Source organism: Papaver somniferum, chromosome 1 (genome assembly GCF_003573695.1).
Source record: "Papaver somniferum cultivar HN1 chromosome 1, ASM357369v1, whole genome shotgun sequence".
Lineage (NCBI taxonomy): Eukaryota > Viridiplantae > Streptophyta > Magnoliopsida > Ranunculales > Papaveraceae > Papaver > Papaver somniferum.
Window position 1 is genome coordinate 63,997,546 of NC_039358.1, and position 18,492 is coordinate 64,016,037.

Here is an 18,492-nt window from a genome sequence, read left to right on the forward strand (position 1 = left end):
TTGTCTCCATAAAATGTAAGCAACTTGCAGAAGTTGTCTCCGTAATATGAAAGCAACTTGCAGAAATGGAAGCAACTAGAGAAATTTGTCTTCATAAAATGGAAGTAACTTGCAGAAGTTGTTCCCAAAAATGGAAGCAACTAGAACAAGTTGTCTCCATAATATGGAAGCAACTTGCAAAATCTGTGGACGTAAACAACAAAGCAAAAAAAAATACAGACCAAAATGATTTCATAACAACTACAGAATAACTAAGAGTGTACCATTATCAATTAAAAAGACAACCAAGTTCACAAAAACAGAATCAGAACTTCAGAAAAACATAAAAGAAAGGTTCATAAAAACATAAAACAAACTGCAGCAAATGAAAAAGTTGACAAGTCTAATGCAATTGAGAGATTTCATAGGAACATCAACCTGTAGAACCTTCTAATCCTAGACTGATTCTTGAATATTGGTGGGCGATGGGCCAATGGAGCACTACGACATGTTCTACGATTATGGTATACAAGCATTCCACAACGACCATTCTTTCTCTTCTTGCATAATTTCTCACGATAACTGCGTTTACGAACCGAGTTTGGTATTCCAACTTGTGGTCCAACAGGGGGAGGCATGACGTATTTGGTACGAGAAATCTCATCCGAATGTCACCATCAGGAATAGGATAGATAGGTTTTGAGTACAGACCTCTGTAGTATTCGACTGTGTAATAAGGTAAGATGTGCTTGTATACGTCCTCCTCGCCAATCTGCACCATAGCTTTCACAGAAGGTAGTTTATTCGTAGATAACATGAGAGATGCTTAAGTTGCAAAAGTTTATCTCTGTGACAACCATATTTACCTGGCAAAAGAAGAAAATCAGTAAATTGCAAAGGATAATAAGATACAAGTTGAAAGAAACCAACGAAAAGTTGTTTCCACAACTATAAACAACTACCACAGGTTTTTCAGGGAAAGTATTGAAATAAACCAACCCAAGTTGTTTCCACAACTAGAATCAACTACCACAAGTTGTTTTCAGAATTCGAAAAAAACTTGGACAATTTGTCCTGGGATTCAATATGTGTGTTTTCAAAACAACAACATTCAATATAAACAGGTTGACAAGCTACATTGCTTGTATTCACTAACATAATGTAATCAGGTTGAACTACTACATTATAACCTACAACATGTCCTGAGATTGAATATATGATTCAGCATGTCCTGTAGCTTAAAATCTGGTCATGACGCAAATCATAAACTACCTTGATATAATAGCCTCTCCCGCATAAACTACATTGCTATTAGTTTATGTCGAGAAGTATCTTCAGGGTAGTCAGTGGAAAAAGATGAAGTTTACACATCATAAACTACATTGCTATTAGTGAATATGTGATTCAGCATGTAACAGGTTCAACAACTACATTGGAACACCAACAATACACATCAAAAACTAATAATATGGACTAATATTCAGTTTCAGAAACAATATGACCTGAAACTACATGAGATTTGTTTATTAACAATTTATGAATAATTGTTATCAATTTCATTCTGATTCAAAATGATAATCATGGACTAAAAAAATGATTTATTCATTCAAAAGGTACAAACCTATCAAATTCACGGTGTGACGACAACAAACAATTTGTAAATTAAAATCTTTAAAAAAATGTTAAAACAAAACAAAGATTATAGCAAAAAAGTAAATCTTACCTGTTAACGAGATTTAACTTGAATAATGAGAAGAAATCAAAATGTTCTTTTACTGAAGTAGATATCTGCAATCGATGATTCAATCAAACTCAAATAATGAAAGAAGTTTACTAAAGTAGATCTTCAGACTCAAATAATCGATGATGCAATTGAAATCTGAAGTAGATCTTCAGATTCAATGATTCGAATGTGCAAAACAACTCTGATTTCAGTTGAATTGAAGAACAATTATCAGAAACTTCTTCTTCGATGGAGAATAAACTGAAAATGCTTCACCGATTTCGATTCAATGGAGAATAAAAAAAATCTTACTCTAATCCGAGCTCTCTCTGATCTGAGCTTGAGTTCAAGATTGATGTCGATTAATTCAATGGAGATTCAAGATGAAGTTCGAATTAATTCAGTTCTCAACTCCGATCTGAGCTCTCTCTGCAAATTCTCTCTGAATTTTTTTTTTATTTTCGAGAAAACCGAATAAACGAAATCTATTTAATCTCCGACATAATAAATATTGTGGAGGTTAAAACCGGGCTTTAGACATTGAAGAATATTCATCCCGTTGTAAAAATGCCCTCGAAGGATATTTGTGTTAAACCCATGAATAGTAGGGACATATATAACATTCCCACTTTTTTCTCTCCGTCTGTATAAAACCATTATTCCGATTAGAGCTGGCAAACAAGCTGAAACCCGCGGGTTAACCCGTGCCCGTCCCGTAAAAACCCGAACCCGACTCGGCTGGTTTCTAAACAAGCGGGGTTCGGGTTGGAGAAATGCCGGCTTGTGAATAAACGGGTTAACCCGTCCCGGCCCGTGAAACCGCGGGTACAACCCGTAAACCCGTCCACAATAACTAATTAGTAATTTTTATATAATCCTGTCCGTCGGATTATCTAGGGTTAATCACATCCACACGATTAAGGTATAAAAGGAGAAACCCTAAAACTAAATGAAGAGATATCTTTCTTTTTTATCTCTCTCTTTTCTTCTTCTGCTCCTTCCCTTCTTCTTCGTTCTTCAGTTGTGAATTGAATCTCGGATAAATAATGAATCATTTGGCACGATTCTCTGGAAGTTGGATAATCTTTGGATACTGAGAACCAAGTTGAATCTTTGGAAAAATCAAGGCACATACTGTTTGTTCGCTCAAACGGAGAACCGAAGTTTATGTTTCTTCTCTTTCTTTTCTGGTTTTTCTTTTCTCTTTCCATTTTTCTTCTCCACCGCACGAACTGTGAGTGAGTGATTCATGATTCTTCTGAAATTTGAATAAACTTAATGAATAAGTGAATCAAGGAAAGAGTTAATGAGTATGTGGAGTTAATTTTGGTTAGGGTTTCGTGATGATTGAAGAAAGAGGAATCAGTAAAATTAGGATTAGGGTTCTAGAATGGATTGAAAATTTTATATCAAATTGAGAATGAAATCAAGTAAGTAATGATGAGTATTGGGTGTTAAGTTTAAGGTTGAATTTTTAGTTATTGATTTTCAATTTAATTCACATTGAAGAATCAGTGAGTTAGGGTTCCAACATGAACTGGAAAGTTGATTGGTGATGAATACGATGAAATTGAAAGATGATTTTGTTAAATTGAGGTTTAGATTCGTATAATAATTGGATGAACTCCATCGATTAGGGTTCTTAATAGAAAAGAGAATTCATGGTTCACGGGTTTGAAACTTAGTTGAAAAAAAGAAAATTGACGGTTTAGGGATATGATGGAATCAAGTTGAAGATTAAGCAAAGGGTGAATCATTTGTTTCAATTTGGAATTAATCTGAGAACCTGTTATATGGATATTAGGTAAGGTTACTAGTTTGAGATGAAGTGTATTTGAGTTGGATTAGTAATATGATGGGATGAAGATGGGTTTGCGTTTTTGTTGTTGTTGATTAATGTTGCAGATTAGTGGTAGTGATAACGAGAAGATTTATGAATGAAATTGAGATGCAGGTGATGAAAGTGGTGGATGTGAATTGATTTTAGGTTAGAAACGATAATCCTAGGTTAGGGTTTGATTCTTTACTCTTTTTCACAGTAGACTAGAGAACTTATAATTGTGTTTTTTTTCTATGTAATCCTATGTTTTAGTACTATCACCAAGTTATGTTATGTGGTTTGGTCTCTGTTTTGTCACAAATTAACTTAATGAAATTATAATTTTATTTTTAATCAAAAAAGTCGGGTTAACCCGTGAACCCGCAAGCTTTACCCGTTACGGGTGCGGGTTGAAGAAATGATCACCCGTGAAGAATATCGACCCGCGGGTTTTGACCCGTGTTAACCCGAACCCGTGTAACCCGTAACAAGCCAGCCTCGGCCCGCCCGTTTGCCAGCTCTAATTCCGATATATAAAAGTGTAAGACGTGGCTTTGGGTGAAGTTTTTTTGTATGGATTAGAGCATCCACAGTGGGCGAGTATAACCAAAAATTTGGGATGAGATCGTGACGCAGTGGGACGGAGTAAAGATCAAATCCCAGCCAAAGATCAAATTCCAGACCATATTTGGTCGCGACCAAATACCAAATCCTAATATAGTCGGGCGTAAATTTAAAGTACGCTTGTTGCTGGGCGTAAATTTAAAGTACGCTTGTTAACGGGCGGAGATTTAAATTACGCCCGATGAAAATTCAAATTAAAAAAATAAAATAAAAAATGAGGCGTAAACTTAAAGTACGCCTGTTGACAGGCGTAAACTTAAAGTGTGCCTGGTGATTGATTGGGCAGACATTTGAGATACGCCCGATGAAATTTTTTTGGGGCGGAGATTTAAATTACGCGTGACCAAATTTTAATCGGGACCGTTACGTGACAACACGGACTAAACCCAAAATTTGATCTTTTTTTTGATCTTTGATCTTTGGTTTTGATCACACCAGTGCAGTTGCTCTTATGCCTGTCGAAAAGTAGGAGCTAAGCCCGAGACTCTATTACTCTAGTAGTCTCTACTCTCTAGGAATGTAGCCGCATTAAATAGGAGGGAGAAGGAGAAGAAGTGAAAAGACACTGATAAGAAGGTGATGCGAAGGAAATCAAATGATTAGATTTACTGATATTATATAAACAGCCTTGTTTTGTTCGTTTAATCACATGAGACAAGTTCTCAGAATTATACCAAGTATTTAAATAATTGATGCCAACAACATAAATAGTAAAATAGGAAATTATTTAAAAACACCCTAGCAAAATGAAATGGTGCTCCGAGAATTTGTAGTTATTTTCGCTTCCTAAACAAATTTAATTAGCGTTCCAGTTGAATCGCAGAAGCAAGTTTCTTCTACATTCGTGGTTCTTCTTGAATTTTGATTCTTTAGCAAACCTTAGGTACACTTTTCTTCTATGATTCTTTAATTTACGATCCAACACCATTGTGTTTTTAAATTAGCGAAAAATGGGTCATTTGTCCAAATATTTTTAAATCACGGTTCAAATGGACGAGTAAAAAATAGTTTGGGTAAAATGGTCAAAAAAAAATAGCAAGGATGAAACTGGATTCATCCTAGCTTAAATTTAAAAAATAGCAAGGATGAAACTGGATACATTCTGTGTAAATTAAAAATAAGAAAAAATATTTGAAAATGGGCACGATGAAACTGGTTACATCCTGCATATTTTTACATTTTTGTCCATTTAAACAGTATCAAAATCTAATTATCCGTTTCACCCAGAAATTGTTGATTTTGATCTTTTTAACCAATTTTGTGTTAAATTAGAGTTGTATTCAATTATATGGAAACCGCTTTTTATACCAATTTTTCTGGAATATAAGATCATCTCATTTTTCTGTTGACATCTATAGATTTCTACATTAATGCACTAGCTTTTTTGGTCTTCTACCTTATTCATTACCCATCCACTCATACCCCTCCAACGGGCCTTTGACCCATCTCACTCCCATCTTCATTTTATCCTTATAACATGTTTGGATACGCAAGTAAAAGTCTGAAGTGCTTCTGGACTTCTCAGAAGCAAAAAAATGGATAAGTTAGTTTGGCAACTGCTCTACTTATAAGTAAAAAAAGTTAATAAGTAAGTTTGGCAACATAATAAAAGCAGAAATCAAAATACATAATAAAGTCATTAATGGTTGATAGGTGAATCCTTGAACAACAGTATATAACCCATAAATAACAATAATATTGCAGTAATCCTTAAAAAAGAAAAAATTTATAATCCATAAATACCAAGCATAATTGTACTAGTATGAAATGGTTTAAAAATTAGGAAAGTTAATAAGTAGCTTATAAATTCACATCCAAACAGGCTATTATTCTCATTCCCTTCTCCCCGCATTTTTTGCTCTCTCTTCTTTTTTTTTTAATTGTTCTCGACCACCTTATTCCCATCAGAACTTATTGCCCTTTGTTGCATCGTCCCCTATCTGCCTCTTCTCCTTTATGGCTCTCTCCTGGAGTGCAAGTACCCCCTAATGTGGTTTAACCCAATATTCAAAGAAGAAGTTAAATTTTATTGGTGGTACTTCTGGATTCGGTTATTCGAACTGCTCACCATGAAATCTGTTGATATATATATATAGATTTGTACATTAATGCCACTAGCTTTCTTGTTTTTCTACCTTATTCATTACCCATCCACCGCTACCCCTCTAACTGCTTTTGACCCATCCCACTCCCCTGACCCCTCTTCATTTTATCCTTATTCTCATGCCCTTCTCCCCGCATTTTTTGCTCTTTCCATTTTTTCTTTTTTTCTTTTGATTGTTCTCAACCACCTTATTCCCATCAGAACTTATTGTCTTATGTTGCATTGTCCCCTATCTGCCTCTTTTCTCATTTATGGCTCTCTCCTGGAGTGCAAGTACCCACCCCACCCCACCCCCCGAATGTGGTTTAACCTTATAGTCAAAGAAGAAGTTAAATTCTATTGGTGGTACTTCTGGATTTGGTTATTCGAACTGTTCACCATGAAATCTGTTATGTGGTGTGATAAACTCAAATAATTAGTTCTCAACCATTCAAATGAGTACTCAACTGAGCATTAACAAGGAGTATCGACTATCACAACAACAAATGCAGAAAAGCAGAAACAAAACAAAAACAAAAATAAGACACTAATCATAGCAAAAATTAACTGTGATTTCAAGCTCAGCAAGGAAAAGGCAAACTTATGAACCTGAATGTACGCTGATAATAAAAGGAAGAGAAAACAATATCTTTGTTTTTGGGCTAAAATCTCCATCTGATGTCAACAAAGCTCTACAAGAAAATCTATGGAGCTTCGGTCCTTTTCTGCTAGTAGTACAGGAACATCTTCATGGAGTAGCACCTGAATCTGTCAACATGGATGTGGTTACTATGTAGGCTAGACTTCTCAATTTCCCACCTGATCTGTCTATCGATAAAATCCCGAGAAACTCTAGTCCCCTGTTTTGAGAATAATTGAGATAATTTTCTTTTTCACGTATCCAACTCATCACCAACCCTGTCTTGTCATCATAGGCCCAAACCAAGTCATTACCATGAAAATCTCCTCCAAAATCTTGTACTAATTCTTCCCAGAAATCACAACCAAAACTCGCAGACGTTAAGCTTAGTTTCGCGCCAAAATTCAATTTTGAAAAGTGGAAGGAAAAGGGAGTGCACGTAGTAAAATGAAAGGTCCACATAGCAGTGGGTGCCAATAGTAAATATGGAGGTGTCCTTAGTAAAAACCTATGTGCCTTTATAACTTCTCTTGGGGGCCAATAACACTACTCTGGGGTGTTTCCAACATATTTTCGGAGTGTCTTCAGTATTTCCCCTCGAGGGTGCAAATACCACTTCTCGAGCCAAATTTTCTGCACATGTTTATTTCTCCAAAAATACCTACAAAAACATAAAAAGTCATAATAGGTATAAAATTTAGCACCAACAATAATAGAGAATTGAGATAAATCAGACACATAAATGCGTTTATCAATAGTCGGAGTACTAATACAAATATTCTGATATTATTATATTAAATATAATTAAAATTGTTATTGTGAAATGTTATTAATGAGTTTTTTTTACTAGTATTTGATGAGAGACGAGTTTCTTTGGTATTATTTGAAGGGTGAGTAAAGGAAACGTTCTATATTGAGTTAATATTGAAAATCATGGTAATGATGACGAGATTTTAAGTTGTTTTTTTTTTTTGTAATTTTTTTTTGTATGTTAAATATTAATATAGAGAAGAAATCCATTGGATCATCCATGTCATACTCCACGGATATTATATCGGGTAGGATGTCAAAAGTGAAATCCGCCGTACATTAGATTGGGTGAAGATGTGGCGAAAGCCTGAACAATCCGGACCTTGTTCATATAAACCTACAATCAGGGATATATAAGACTTGGTCGGATTGGTTGGGTTAAAGCAAGTGCTATTGAGTGAGTGTTAAAAATACTTATTTACTTCAAAATCCAATGAGAGACTAGAAGAGGAAGTCTGATTTGACCGTGGGGCATGCAGTTTAAACACATAAAGAGACTTATGATCAGCCGCATGGAGAGAAAAAATATCACTCAAGCGGCTGAACATCATCCTCTACAATATGTTTTTTATGAGATATATACAAATGTACCCTTGTTTTTTTGACATTTGAAAATCTACCCCCTGTCGTCAACTTTTCCATCCATTTTGGTTAAGTCCCATTATATTTTACTTATTTACCCTTTACTCGTTGCCATGTCAACCTTCTACATTATTTTTCAGGTTCGTCGAGCTCGGTTCAAGATCGTTTCACCATTTTTAGGTTCGTTACGTCATTCCCCAAAAGGGTTCATCATTCCCAAGTTCAGGGTTCAGAGTTTTTAGATCAGGATTCGTCATTCCCAAGTTCAGGGTTACGTTTTAGGGTTCATCATTCACAAATTCAGGGTTCATGGATTTTGGATCAGGGTTCATCATTCCCAAATTTAGGGTTATAGATTTTAGTTCAGTGTTCTTCATTTCCAAGTTCAGCGTTCGTTGATTTTATTTCAGGGTTCATCATTTCCATGATCAGGGTTAATATTCAGGGTTATTAGTTCAGGGTTCATCATTCCCAAATTCAGAGTTCCGAGTTTTTAGTTGGTGGAAAATCGACCAAGTACAAAAGATATGTGGTTCATGGATAAATAGGACTTTCTAATAGGTGAGATAATTTTCACCTTGCACTTAATTAGCTAGATGGAAACGGTTTTTTCCTAAAAAACAGTGAGACCAAGTCAAAACAGGAATACATTTGTAAAGTTCGAAAAAATGGGGGTACATTTGAAAAGCAAAAAAAAAAAATCCGAATTTTACCCACTTTTATAGATTAGTAATTAAATTTGTACGACCCACATTAAAAAGTTTTTTTTAGAAGAAAGAAAAAAACGCTTGAGAGACATGGTCACCCGCTCAAGTTTTTTTCTTTTTCAAGCCGCTGAAGGTTAGCCTCTTAATCTCCACTATCAGGCGCTCCTTTACTTGAATGAGTGTATAAATGAGTTTGGGTAAAAGTGGACCTCTCTAATATTCATAATAGCTCCAAATTTGATCAATTTCTTTCACATTGAGTGATAGTTTTGATCCCATAATCCCTGCTCTCGGCCAAGCCAAACTCGAACTAAAATTCCATTATATATGCAAAATTTTAAGAAAAATCTATAGGCTTCGTGTATTTCTGGTCTTTTTTCTAATTTACCCTTAACATATTCTAATAAACTTAACTTATTAAATTAATGTTGATGACACCACTACATCATAAGGAGGGTACATACCTAAGAAACCACTTTAGAAATAGATTTTTGCCTATCTTGTAAGACAAACCCAAATCAAAATTCCACCCACTTAGCTTTCAATAGATGAAGTATTTGACTACTTCATCTATAATTATGTAAAACTCCAATTCAAAAGATGGGATTCTACGAAGGAATATAAGTAATGATTTGTCCTTTCTTAATACCGAGATTTTTTCAATTGGCTGCACAATTGGCAGAAAACTATGTAGTTAAGCATGTTGGGACCGGAGTAATTCAGGGATGGGTGACCTCCTAGGAAGTTGTTGGAGAATGACCGCAACATTGCCTGCTAAAAACCCCACATTGTCGGATGACCGTAACGGCTAAGTGGGGACAGCATCAGTGGAGGGACAGGTCATTACAAATTAATTTCAAGAAAATTGAGATTATTTACAATTATATAATAGATTTTGAATGAGATAGATATAATATAAAATTTTCTATGTTAAATTGAATTATAGTTATAAATTATTGTAAATAATTATATCTTACATTAAAGCAATTCATTTATATCTATGTCATAATTCTTCTGGTTGGTTCAGGTTAGCAGAGTTTGTCCCCGTGGCTCATGGTCACCCAAATTATGTTTGGGGAGTAAACTTTTTGCCCATGCTCACCCAAGGATTCGAGTTATATTGTCCATGCCTGCCCAACATTGGAGTTGGGCATGAGTTGGACGGGTTGAGCCAATTCAAGTCCCATCTCTACCAGCAAGTAGGTCTTCGTGCTTTTTCGCTAGCGCTTGATGCCACCTTTCCGAACCCTTGATCCCCTCGCTCTCTCTCTGGTAGCGCAAATGCTATGCTTACTTTTTTGCAGGATCCAAACTCCGAACATCTTGTTTTTATAGTTATCAAAAGTAGGTTCGCATTTAAGCTCATTAAAAATATCATTTTGCAGTTGCTCCATTCCGGCGGAAATAAAATAAATACATGTTTGCAACTTTCATAGTCTGGTATTAATTTTCTTTCCATGCAATACGATATGCATGTTAGGTACAATTTTTTTTTTGATGCAAAAAGAAATTTATTAAGAACTGAAACCTGTTACAGGCGTTGTATCTGCATGTAATGTATTAACAATGAAGTTTGGTGGGTAATGAATCCACTCCTTACTAATTTTAAAAATGCGAAAATGTTTTGCCAGCCTATCTGCTGGTTTATTCAGCTTACGACTAAGAAAAATGCAACTCCAATTTGGATGTTTGCTTAAAATACTAATAATATCGAAGATAATAGATTGAGATTCCCATCTGACAAGTTGATGTTCTACCTTCGTTGCCTTCACCACATTATGTGCGTCAAGCTCGAACCTGACACTCTGCAAGTTGAGTTCTTCCGCCCATTTCATAGCATGCAACAGCCTTACTATCTCCGCATGCTCTGCATCTAAATGTCCACACTCATGGATGCAACGTCCCCGTTTGAATGCACGTGTAAAATTACGAAGTATTAATCCAATCCCACTAAAAGTTGAAGAGTCGGTTTTTTTAAAAGAAGCATCACAACATATAGATAAAAAAGGCTCTAGAGGTGGTAGCCAGTTTGCTGGTTGAGCATTAAGCAGACTGTTGTTATTGTGCATGCATTTGCTCTTCAACATTCCTTTTCCTGTTGTATTGTTTAGTTGTTGAACTGTCTGGATAACTTCCACTGGATCGAGTTTCTTCTCATCAAAGACAACTCGACAACGCTCCTTCCAAATTTCCCAACAAGTATTGCCCATTTTCACTATCCAATCACTGTCTAATTTGCTAAATTCATTAGAGAACCAACTTGTAATCCACTTAGCAACTGTTTGGGTAGCATCTGGCATGCTTCTTCTTGCACCCGGCCGATGTCCAGACCGCCCGAGAAAACGCACATTCCCATAAGATGTGTTTAGTTGTTTCAACACCATGATGACAGATACTGCAATTTTCTCCACTGTATTGCATTACCCTTTCCATACGTTCACTGGAGGGAATGATATCTTGAATACATTTCCAAAGAAATGTTTTTATCCTTGGTAGTGTATTTAAACCCCATAATTGCTTCCAGAACTCTGCCAAAGTAGTATCCTGAGTGACAGTAGTATTTGTTTTGATTTCCACCAGTTTTCTGTATGCAGACTTGACTGAGAATTGTCCATTGCGGGTTAATGTCCATATTAATTTATCTTCAGAGTGGGTCGGTATTCTCATTTGTGGAATCTTAAAAACGTCTTCAGGTGAGAAAAGTTGGTGCAGAATTGTATGTTTCCATTCTATCTTCATCCGTGTCAACCATTTCATTACCTTTCATTATATGTATCATTTACACTATTTTAACTTTTAGAGAATGTGTCTGATCACAACAAAGAAGCGAAATTATTGAATATAAAAGAACGATCAAAAATATAATAAATGAAAAAAAGCACCACTAAGTGGTGGGAGTATAAAAATTTGATACAAATTCTTGCATAAAAGTCTAAACCCTTATAAGATGAAAGCTACGGGGTGGGGACCTTGAATCTCGTCCCCATCTCATCCCCGTAGCTTAGGTTTTGGGTATTACCCATACCCGATCCCATCTCCATTCGTGCGGGTAAAATCCTACCCAAATGGGACGGGTATCCACGGGGATGGGATTGGATGGGACAAATGGCCATCCCTTGTCTTAAGAATTGTACAAATTATAACTAGTTCAATTAATTTGGGACAGAGAAAGTATTAAGAAAACCTACGCTCCGTGAAATTCTAACCTTTTGGATTAGTTCTTATCTGATGACCCACCAGCGCACATTATGCGGTTAGCTCATTTAATACATTTACTGATGTGATGCCGTTGATGTGGATGTTCAGACGGCGGCCGAATGTTTCCTCATCCTCCACCGTCCTTGCTTTGACAAGAAAGTTATACTCAAGAAGCTCAGGCCATTTCCCATCAGTCTGCTTCTCTTCTTCATTGCTCTCTCTCGAGGATTACCTTTTTAGACGAGACTAGTTAGATTGTGTCACTCTGACCTCACCTGCGTAAAGATATTCTGCATTATCTCCTTGGGGAAACGTAATGGAAAACAACAACATTGCTAATAGGTATCAACTTAGGTGGGTGTGTACCAAAACTATTACTCCCTCCGTCCCCTGTATAGGCGGAAAAGTGAAATTTTCTTAGAATATGAAATTTTTTAGTTTTTATAAATTTTCCTAATTGTACCTGATTTATCCTCATCAATTTCCAATACATTTGTCTAGGAAATATGAAAAATATGAATATATTAAAAGTTTTTATCTCACTAAGGTATTTAAAAAAATGTAATTGTTTTTGGGAATCACGAAAGTCATTAACTAAATTTGTGAATATCATACTCTTTAATAAGAGTATATAGGGAAGAAATCACACTGGAAATAGATATCCGCCTATATATAGGGACTATAATTTTTTACTTCTCCGCCTTTATAATAGGAACGGAGGAAATATAAGACAAAACAGATTTTCACATAGGACAAAATAGTTTTTGCCTTGGCTTGGTACACCCCCTAAACCTGGCATCCCCATTGGCAGCCTTAGAAAACAAAACTCGTTAGTTTTAGGTAATCACCACCATGAAATTAAATAAGACCTGGCATTTCTAAAATTCAAATCAAGTTAGGGTTTTGCCAGCCCATAACCCTGTACCCGTGCATTGCATTAAACTAGGTAAATAGTAATTTCATTCAAAATTAGGAAAATAATATGCTTCTTACTTTTCTCTCTCTAAATGAAAATAATATTTCTTTCACAGGAATCTTATAAAAGAAAGCTCAGTGTAAAGATAACCATCAGTTCACATGCAAATTGAATATTTTTTTATATCGAGTGAAAACAAAAATTACCACTTAAAATGCAAGTGAAAAACACATGTTTCACAAAAAATATACTCGTTTCGATAACCTTATAAGTCCAATAAAAGGTGCAAAATACGGGAAGCCGGAGGTTTTTCTGTATTTCAAAAGAACTTTTAAAAGAACACTGGGCAATGTGTAACATATCCAAGTGATTCAGGAGAGCTTCCTGCACATTCACAAGTGCTCAATTCACTCGGTAACCAAAGGTAGTTGCCTAGTACATATCAAGGAGAAGGAGCCATTCCAAATCGGGATTGCCAGTTCGAAGGAAGCCAACTACAGCATACATAACACTGATTAGACCAGACTATAACTAACTTATACATTTATTTTGCTTTTACATGATCTAAAGAGTACAACAAACTAACATTAAGTAACAGCATTGTTACTAGTGAAACAGAAACCAAATCTGAACAACAAACTAACTTTAGCTGATTAACAACAATATTTTCCCTTGACAGAAACCGAACACAAACACGCACACATGACATCGAGTACAAAATGAAAACCTAACCTTACGGGGGTTATGGTTGACAACACCACCTATATACACAAGGTACTTTGATCAGTACCATTACAGGTGGTAAGGTCTACCTTGCCCAACCTAATTCGGGATTGAACTTTTTTAGCTAGTTAGCCAAGATTTTGACTAATCACAGGTTAAAATGAAAGACACAATAACGGAATAATTTAGCCACACTAGACATTTTTCTGGTTTCGAGCTGAATGGCAACGACACCAGTGGTGATAGCACTCTTTGCGATAGCCAATACATTTCCCCACAATACTTTGTTTAACCATCTCCTTCTCACACCCATCTCGGTACGGTACAAAGCAAATAGGTAGCAATTCATCAGAATCACAATAAAACTCGGTGCCCTCGAAGTAATTCACTAGTTCTTCCTTGCCCTGCATATAGAAAATGTATATGAACATTTCACTGGGATGTATCAATTTTACAAAATCTAGAGAGCTAAAAGGTAAGATAGAGACACCCAAAACGAAATCATTCACCTGACGTCTCGCGTATGTAACACGAGCAATCTTCTTAGTGTTCAAGACATTCCACTCATATTTGTTTAAGAAAGAGTTCAATTTCCATGCTGCAGTTGGGTTTGTGAAGTTCACAAACGCGTATCCCTTGTTCGCATCAGTACTACAGAAGAAGAGAGAAATTAGACAGAAAATTAGCAGCTAATCTAGGATATCATATGAAGGCCTCTCTACTCATTTTTTCCAATCAAGGTTAATTTACTGCTAACATTGTATATCCGTGGTACTAACCAGAAATCAATGGGGAGATATACAAAATCATAAGCTGATAGAAGTGTTAGTAGACTTTCTTTGTCGGTTGATGACAACTTAGCCTTTTCGTTTTCAGATTGGCAATGTTTGTCCAAGAATTCAATCAACATTTTCCTACTAAAAAAACACCAAACAGAATAATGTAGTATTAGAAGATCGATACCCAGAATTTAAAAGAGGCAAAACCTTTCGGATACCCTGCAATATACAACAAACCAATAAAGCAAACATGAAAAATTCCTTGAGATCTCTGCTGTGCAATTAATAAACTTTTCTTGGAAATAATGGCATAATGGACACAGTCTATAAGAGTCCTCTTAATTTGTATACCCGTATACATGTTAAGGTGCATTAAATTGACATTTTTTTGCATTGGAAACAAGATTTGTTTGTTTTATTGCAATGAAAACAACAACTCTTTACATTGAGAACATGATTTGTTGTTTTTAGTGCAAGAATTACAATTTTCTAGTAGAATAAGAAAAAAAAAACAATTTACAATAACATTAAACAATTATTTATTAAAACAATTATTTATTAAACCTTAACATGTATACGAGTATACAATTTAACAAAACAACTTTTTATAAATAAAGTGAGTAAGCTTTTGAACTACCCCATCCAAAAAAAAAAAAAAAATCCCCTAGAAATCTTCATAATCGGTGAGGAATTGAAAAGGGTAAAAGCAAAATTACTCAGATGATCAAAAATAATAATAAGACGAGCATGCACACTGTACTAATAAACCTAAACCACAATCAGTAACTATTGTGCATTTGTGGACAAAAGCCCGGGCGAAAATAATCAAAAGTTAGATTAGAGAGAGTATTATACGTGTATTGGTTGGGAATGTTTTTGATCATCACGGTTGTCTTGTTGCTGTTCTGTTGAACCGGTTCAACTTCATCATCTTCGCGATTCTTGACCATGGAATACATCATAAAAGGTGATTTTGACTTTCTATTGTAATTCTTCATACCTGGATAATGATGTTGATGAGCAGTGCTTCCCAGCGAGTTATTGTTTTTCCGATAAAAAATACTTTCCGCCGGCTTACCGTTGAAACCCTTATTCCAGATTTTTCTGCTGCTGCTGCTACTACCACTCCCCTGTTCATAAGGAGGAGATAAAGAAATGGGAGATGATTGTTTTTTCTCATAGCTCTCCTTATTTCCCACCAGATCATCATAATCAGAAGCTATTGCTGCAACTGTTATTGCTTGCTGATGATGATAATCAGTTTCATCAGTATTGTTTAGTTCCTCTAAAACCCTAATCTGATTCATGACTGGTGATGATGAATATGACGATACTAGTGGTAGTGATGGTGGTGGGATCCTTGTTTGCTGCGAGTGATGATAATAATCGAGACCCATATCACTGAAGTTAACATTTGGGTAGTACTTTGGGCAGTAAGGGTGCGCACTGGTATGTTGAGTGGTAGTATAGTATCCAACCAAAAAATCAGCTGGAAAAACATTTGGATTTGAGGGAGGAGGAAGTTCATAGGGGTAGGCAGGAGTACTGGTATCAGGAGAAGTGAAGAAGTAAGCAGGATTGCAACTGATTGAAGGAGGGAGAGGAGGATAACGCAAGATGTTGCTATAACTACTAATTTCATAGCAAGGAAGATGAATCAGATGATGAGTTGTTGGGGGAAGAAAAGATGATGGGTAGTATTCTTGAGCATTTGGGTTCAGCTCAGCAGCCATGGAAGAAGAAGGGTTGAGACTTGAGAGCTGTGCTTGGAAGGAGGGGGTAGCGATGAAATGAAAAATGTACAGTAATTTATTAGGGTTTTGAGTCTTTTTATAAAGAATGAGAATGTTCTTCACTGCTAATGCTGCAGTTCATCCCCTTTGTACTCCCTCTACTTTGTAAATAATGTCCAATGGGTCCCAACATTGTCTTATCTACAACTACACCTGTAATTACTTCGGGAATCAGGATTCAGGAGTGAATTACTTCAAGTGGGAGTTCTCTTCACTCTTCAGTTAATTGGCTGGGTAATTAATACAAATTATTTTTACCAGACATATTTAAGACAAATGATCAGAGATATTTTTTATTATTGTTGTGTTTTAACCGTGGATTAATATCACCGCCATGCATTCTTGCATGTTCTCCAGTTGTAAGAAATTGTCGTCAGTGATTTACAGTAGTCATCTGAAGTGACTTGGTTTGGTTTGTTGCTGCTTTAAGTCACAATCATTGTGAGTCTAGCGATGGCTTGTGCATGGAGAGTATCAGATCGGAGGATGGGGACGCATATTTCACGGGATATTAGTAGAGACGGCATACTGTTTCACTGTCGCATTTCCCGTGTTACGCGAAACCTACTTTTTTCCCTCTCTTTCTCTCCCGTTTCGGTTTCATAAAAAGTCTGCAAAAGTTTTTAAATTGTCCACACGCTATAAATAAAAATAAAATATGAATGAATGTTTTGTAACAAAACAAATCTTAGCTTCGGTACAAAAAAGAAACTAATAAGAAACTAAACAGCCATAATCTGTTTTTTTTTATAAGAAAATAATCTCAAGCTATATACCTTGGCGCAGTTCGTATGGAATGAACAAACTCAGAGTTTGTTCATTTCGCTCCCACTATGGAATGAACAAACATGAAAAATGGATATTCAAATGAACAAATCTGTTGAGTAGAACATTGAGTCGGAACATCCAGCGCGCGTTTCGGAGAAGGACGCGCGTTTCGGAGAAGGACGCGCGTTCTTGCCAAAAACGCAGGCGTTGGAAGCACCAACGCGCGGCCATGCCAAAAACGCCAGAGACATTCCCAGTGACGTCCCGACTCTTGGATTATGGCCCAAATACAATTCGTGAATACTTTATTACTTTTTAATCTTATTTTATCCGACTTTATCATATTTTATCTCACTTCATCATATTTTATCTCACTTCATCTTATTTCATCTCACGTAAATATTATATTTTATTTTTCATCTTTATCCTACAAAACATTTTATATTAAAAAGAAATACTAGTGGAGCCCTAGAAAATCAAATCTGTTCATTTTGCCCTGCTTTACCATAGTGGAGAAACCCGTTTGACCATCCACGTGGCTCAACAGAATTTTGAGTTTGTTCATTACCATAGGAACTGCACTTAAGCAATATAGCTAGGGTTCCCGTTCCACGAAAAAAACAAATTGTTTTGTCCAATCTGATGGTTCTTGATGGGCCCATCTCCACCGATTGACGGCTCCCGTTCCACTAAAAATGCAGTTCGTGGACCCCCTTTTAAGCCTTCATCCGACATTCTATGATGAGAAAATTACGCTCAGGCCCCATCCATGGGTAACCCATAATATGAGGCCCTTAATTAACAGAAGTTTAAATCTAGGTCCCGAATTATTAAAAGACCTTGATACCCTTATGAATATTTCCAAGCTCATAATTAAATAAAATTTAAATCTAGGCCCAGAATTATTAAATCTAGGCCCGAAATTATTAAAGTACAGCGCGAATGTGTAAACATAAGTTACACATGCATATGACATGTGTATCCAGAAGTTACACATCCTTATGGAATGTGTAATGCAAAGTTACACTTGTATATATATGCAAAAAATAGACGTAAAAAAGAGAACATAAAAAAAATACATGTATTACTTTAATATTCATTTACAACAATTTTTTAGCATGTATAACTAGAATTTACACATGCATCTGTCTAGTGTAATCGAGAGTTACATATACATCTATCTAGTATAATTGAGAGTTACACATGCATCTATCTAGGATAATTGAGGGTAATATTAATAATCAACACCTGCAGATTGACACACCAATCCAAAACACCAATTGATCATCATATTCTTCTATGTCATCTCAAGTCTTACGCAATCATACCTCCTAACTCATCTGCTCAG

At 35.8% G+C, this 18,492-nt stretch overlaps 1 protein-coding gene across 1 annotated transcript; it reads right to left on the reverse strand.

Annotated features, from left to right (window-relative positions):
* Positions 1-13,998: 13,998 nt before the first annotated feature.
* Positions 13,999-16,316, reverse strand: LOC113324174 (protein MEI2-like 1). Its single transcript, XM_026572521.1, has 5 exons — positions 15,471-16,316; positions 14,768-14,802; positions 14,584-14,718; positions 14,314-14,455; positions 13,999-14,208 (listed from the first exon to the last, which is right to left on the reverse strand). Exons 1-5 carry the CDS (start codon positions 16,314-16,316, stop codon positions 13,999-14,001), a joined length of 1,368 nt encoding a protein of 455 aa, XP_026428306.1.
* Positions 16,317-18,492: the final 2,176 nt, after the last annotated feature.

What these genes read in the sequence shown, in the direction of transcription:
- LOC113324174 (XM_026572521.1), bottom strand. Translation starts at nt 16,316, where the DNA reads ATGGCTGCTGAGCTGAACCCAAATGCTCAAGAATACTACCCATCATCT. An exon ending in TATCTCCCCATTGATTTCTG is followed by an intron (nt 14,456 to 14,583) that starts GTTAGTACCACG and finishes CTTCTTCTGTAG; the next exon opens with TACTGATGCGAACAAGGGAT. An exon ending in TTACATACGCGAGACGTCAG is followed by an intron (nt 14,209 to 14,313) that starts GTGAATGATTTC and finishes TTCTATATGCAG; the next exon opens with GGCAAGGAAGAACTAGTGAA.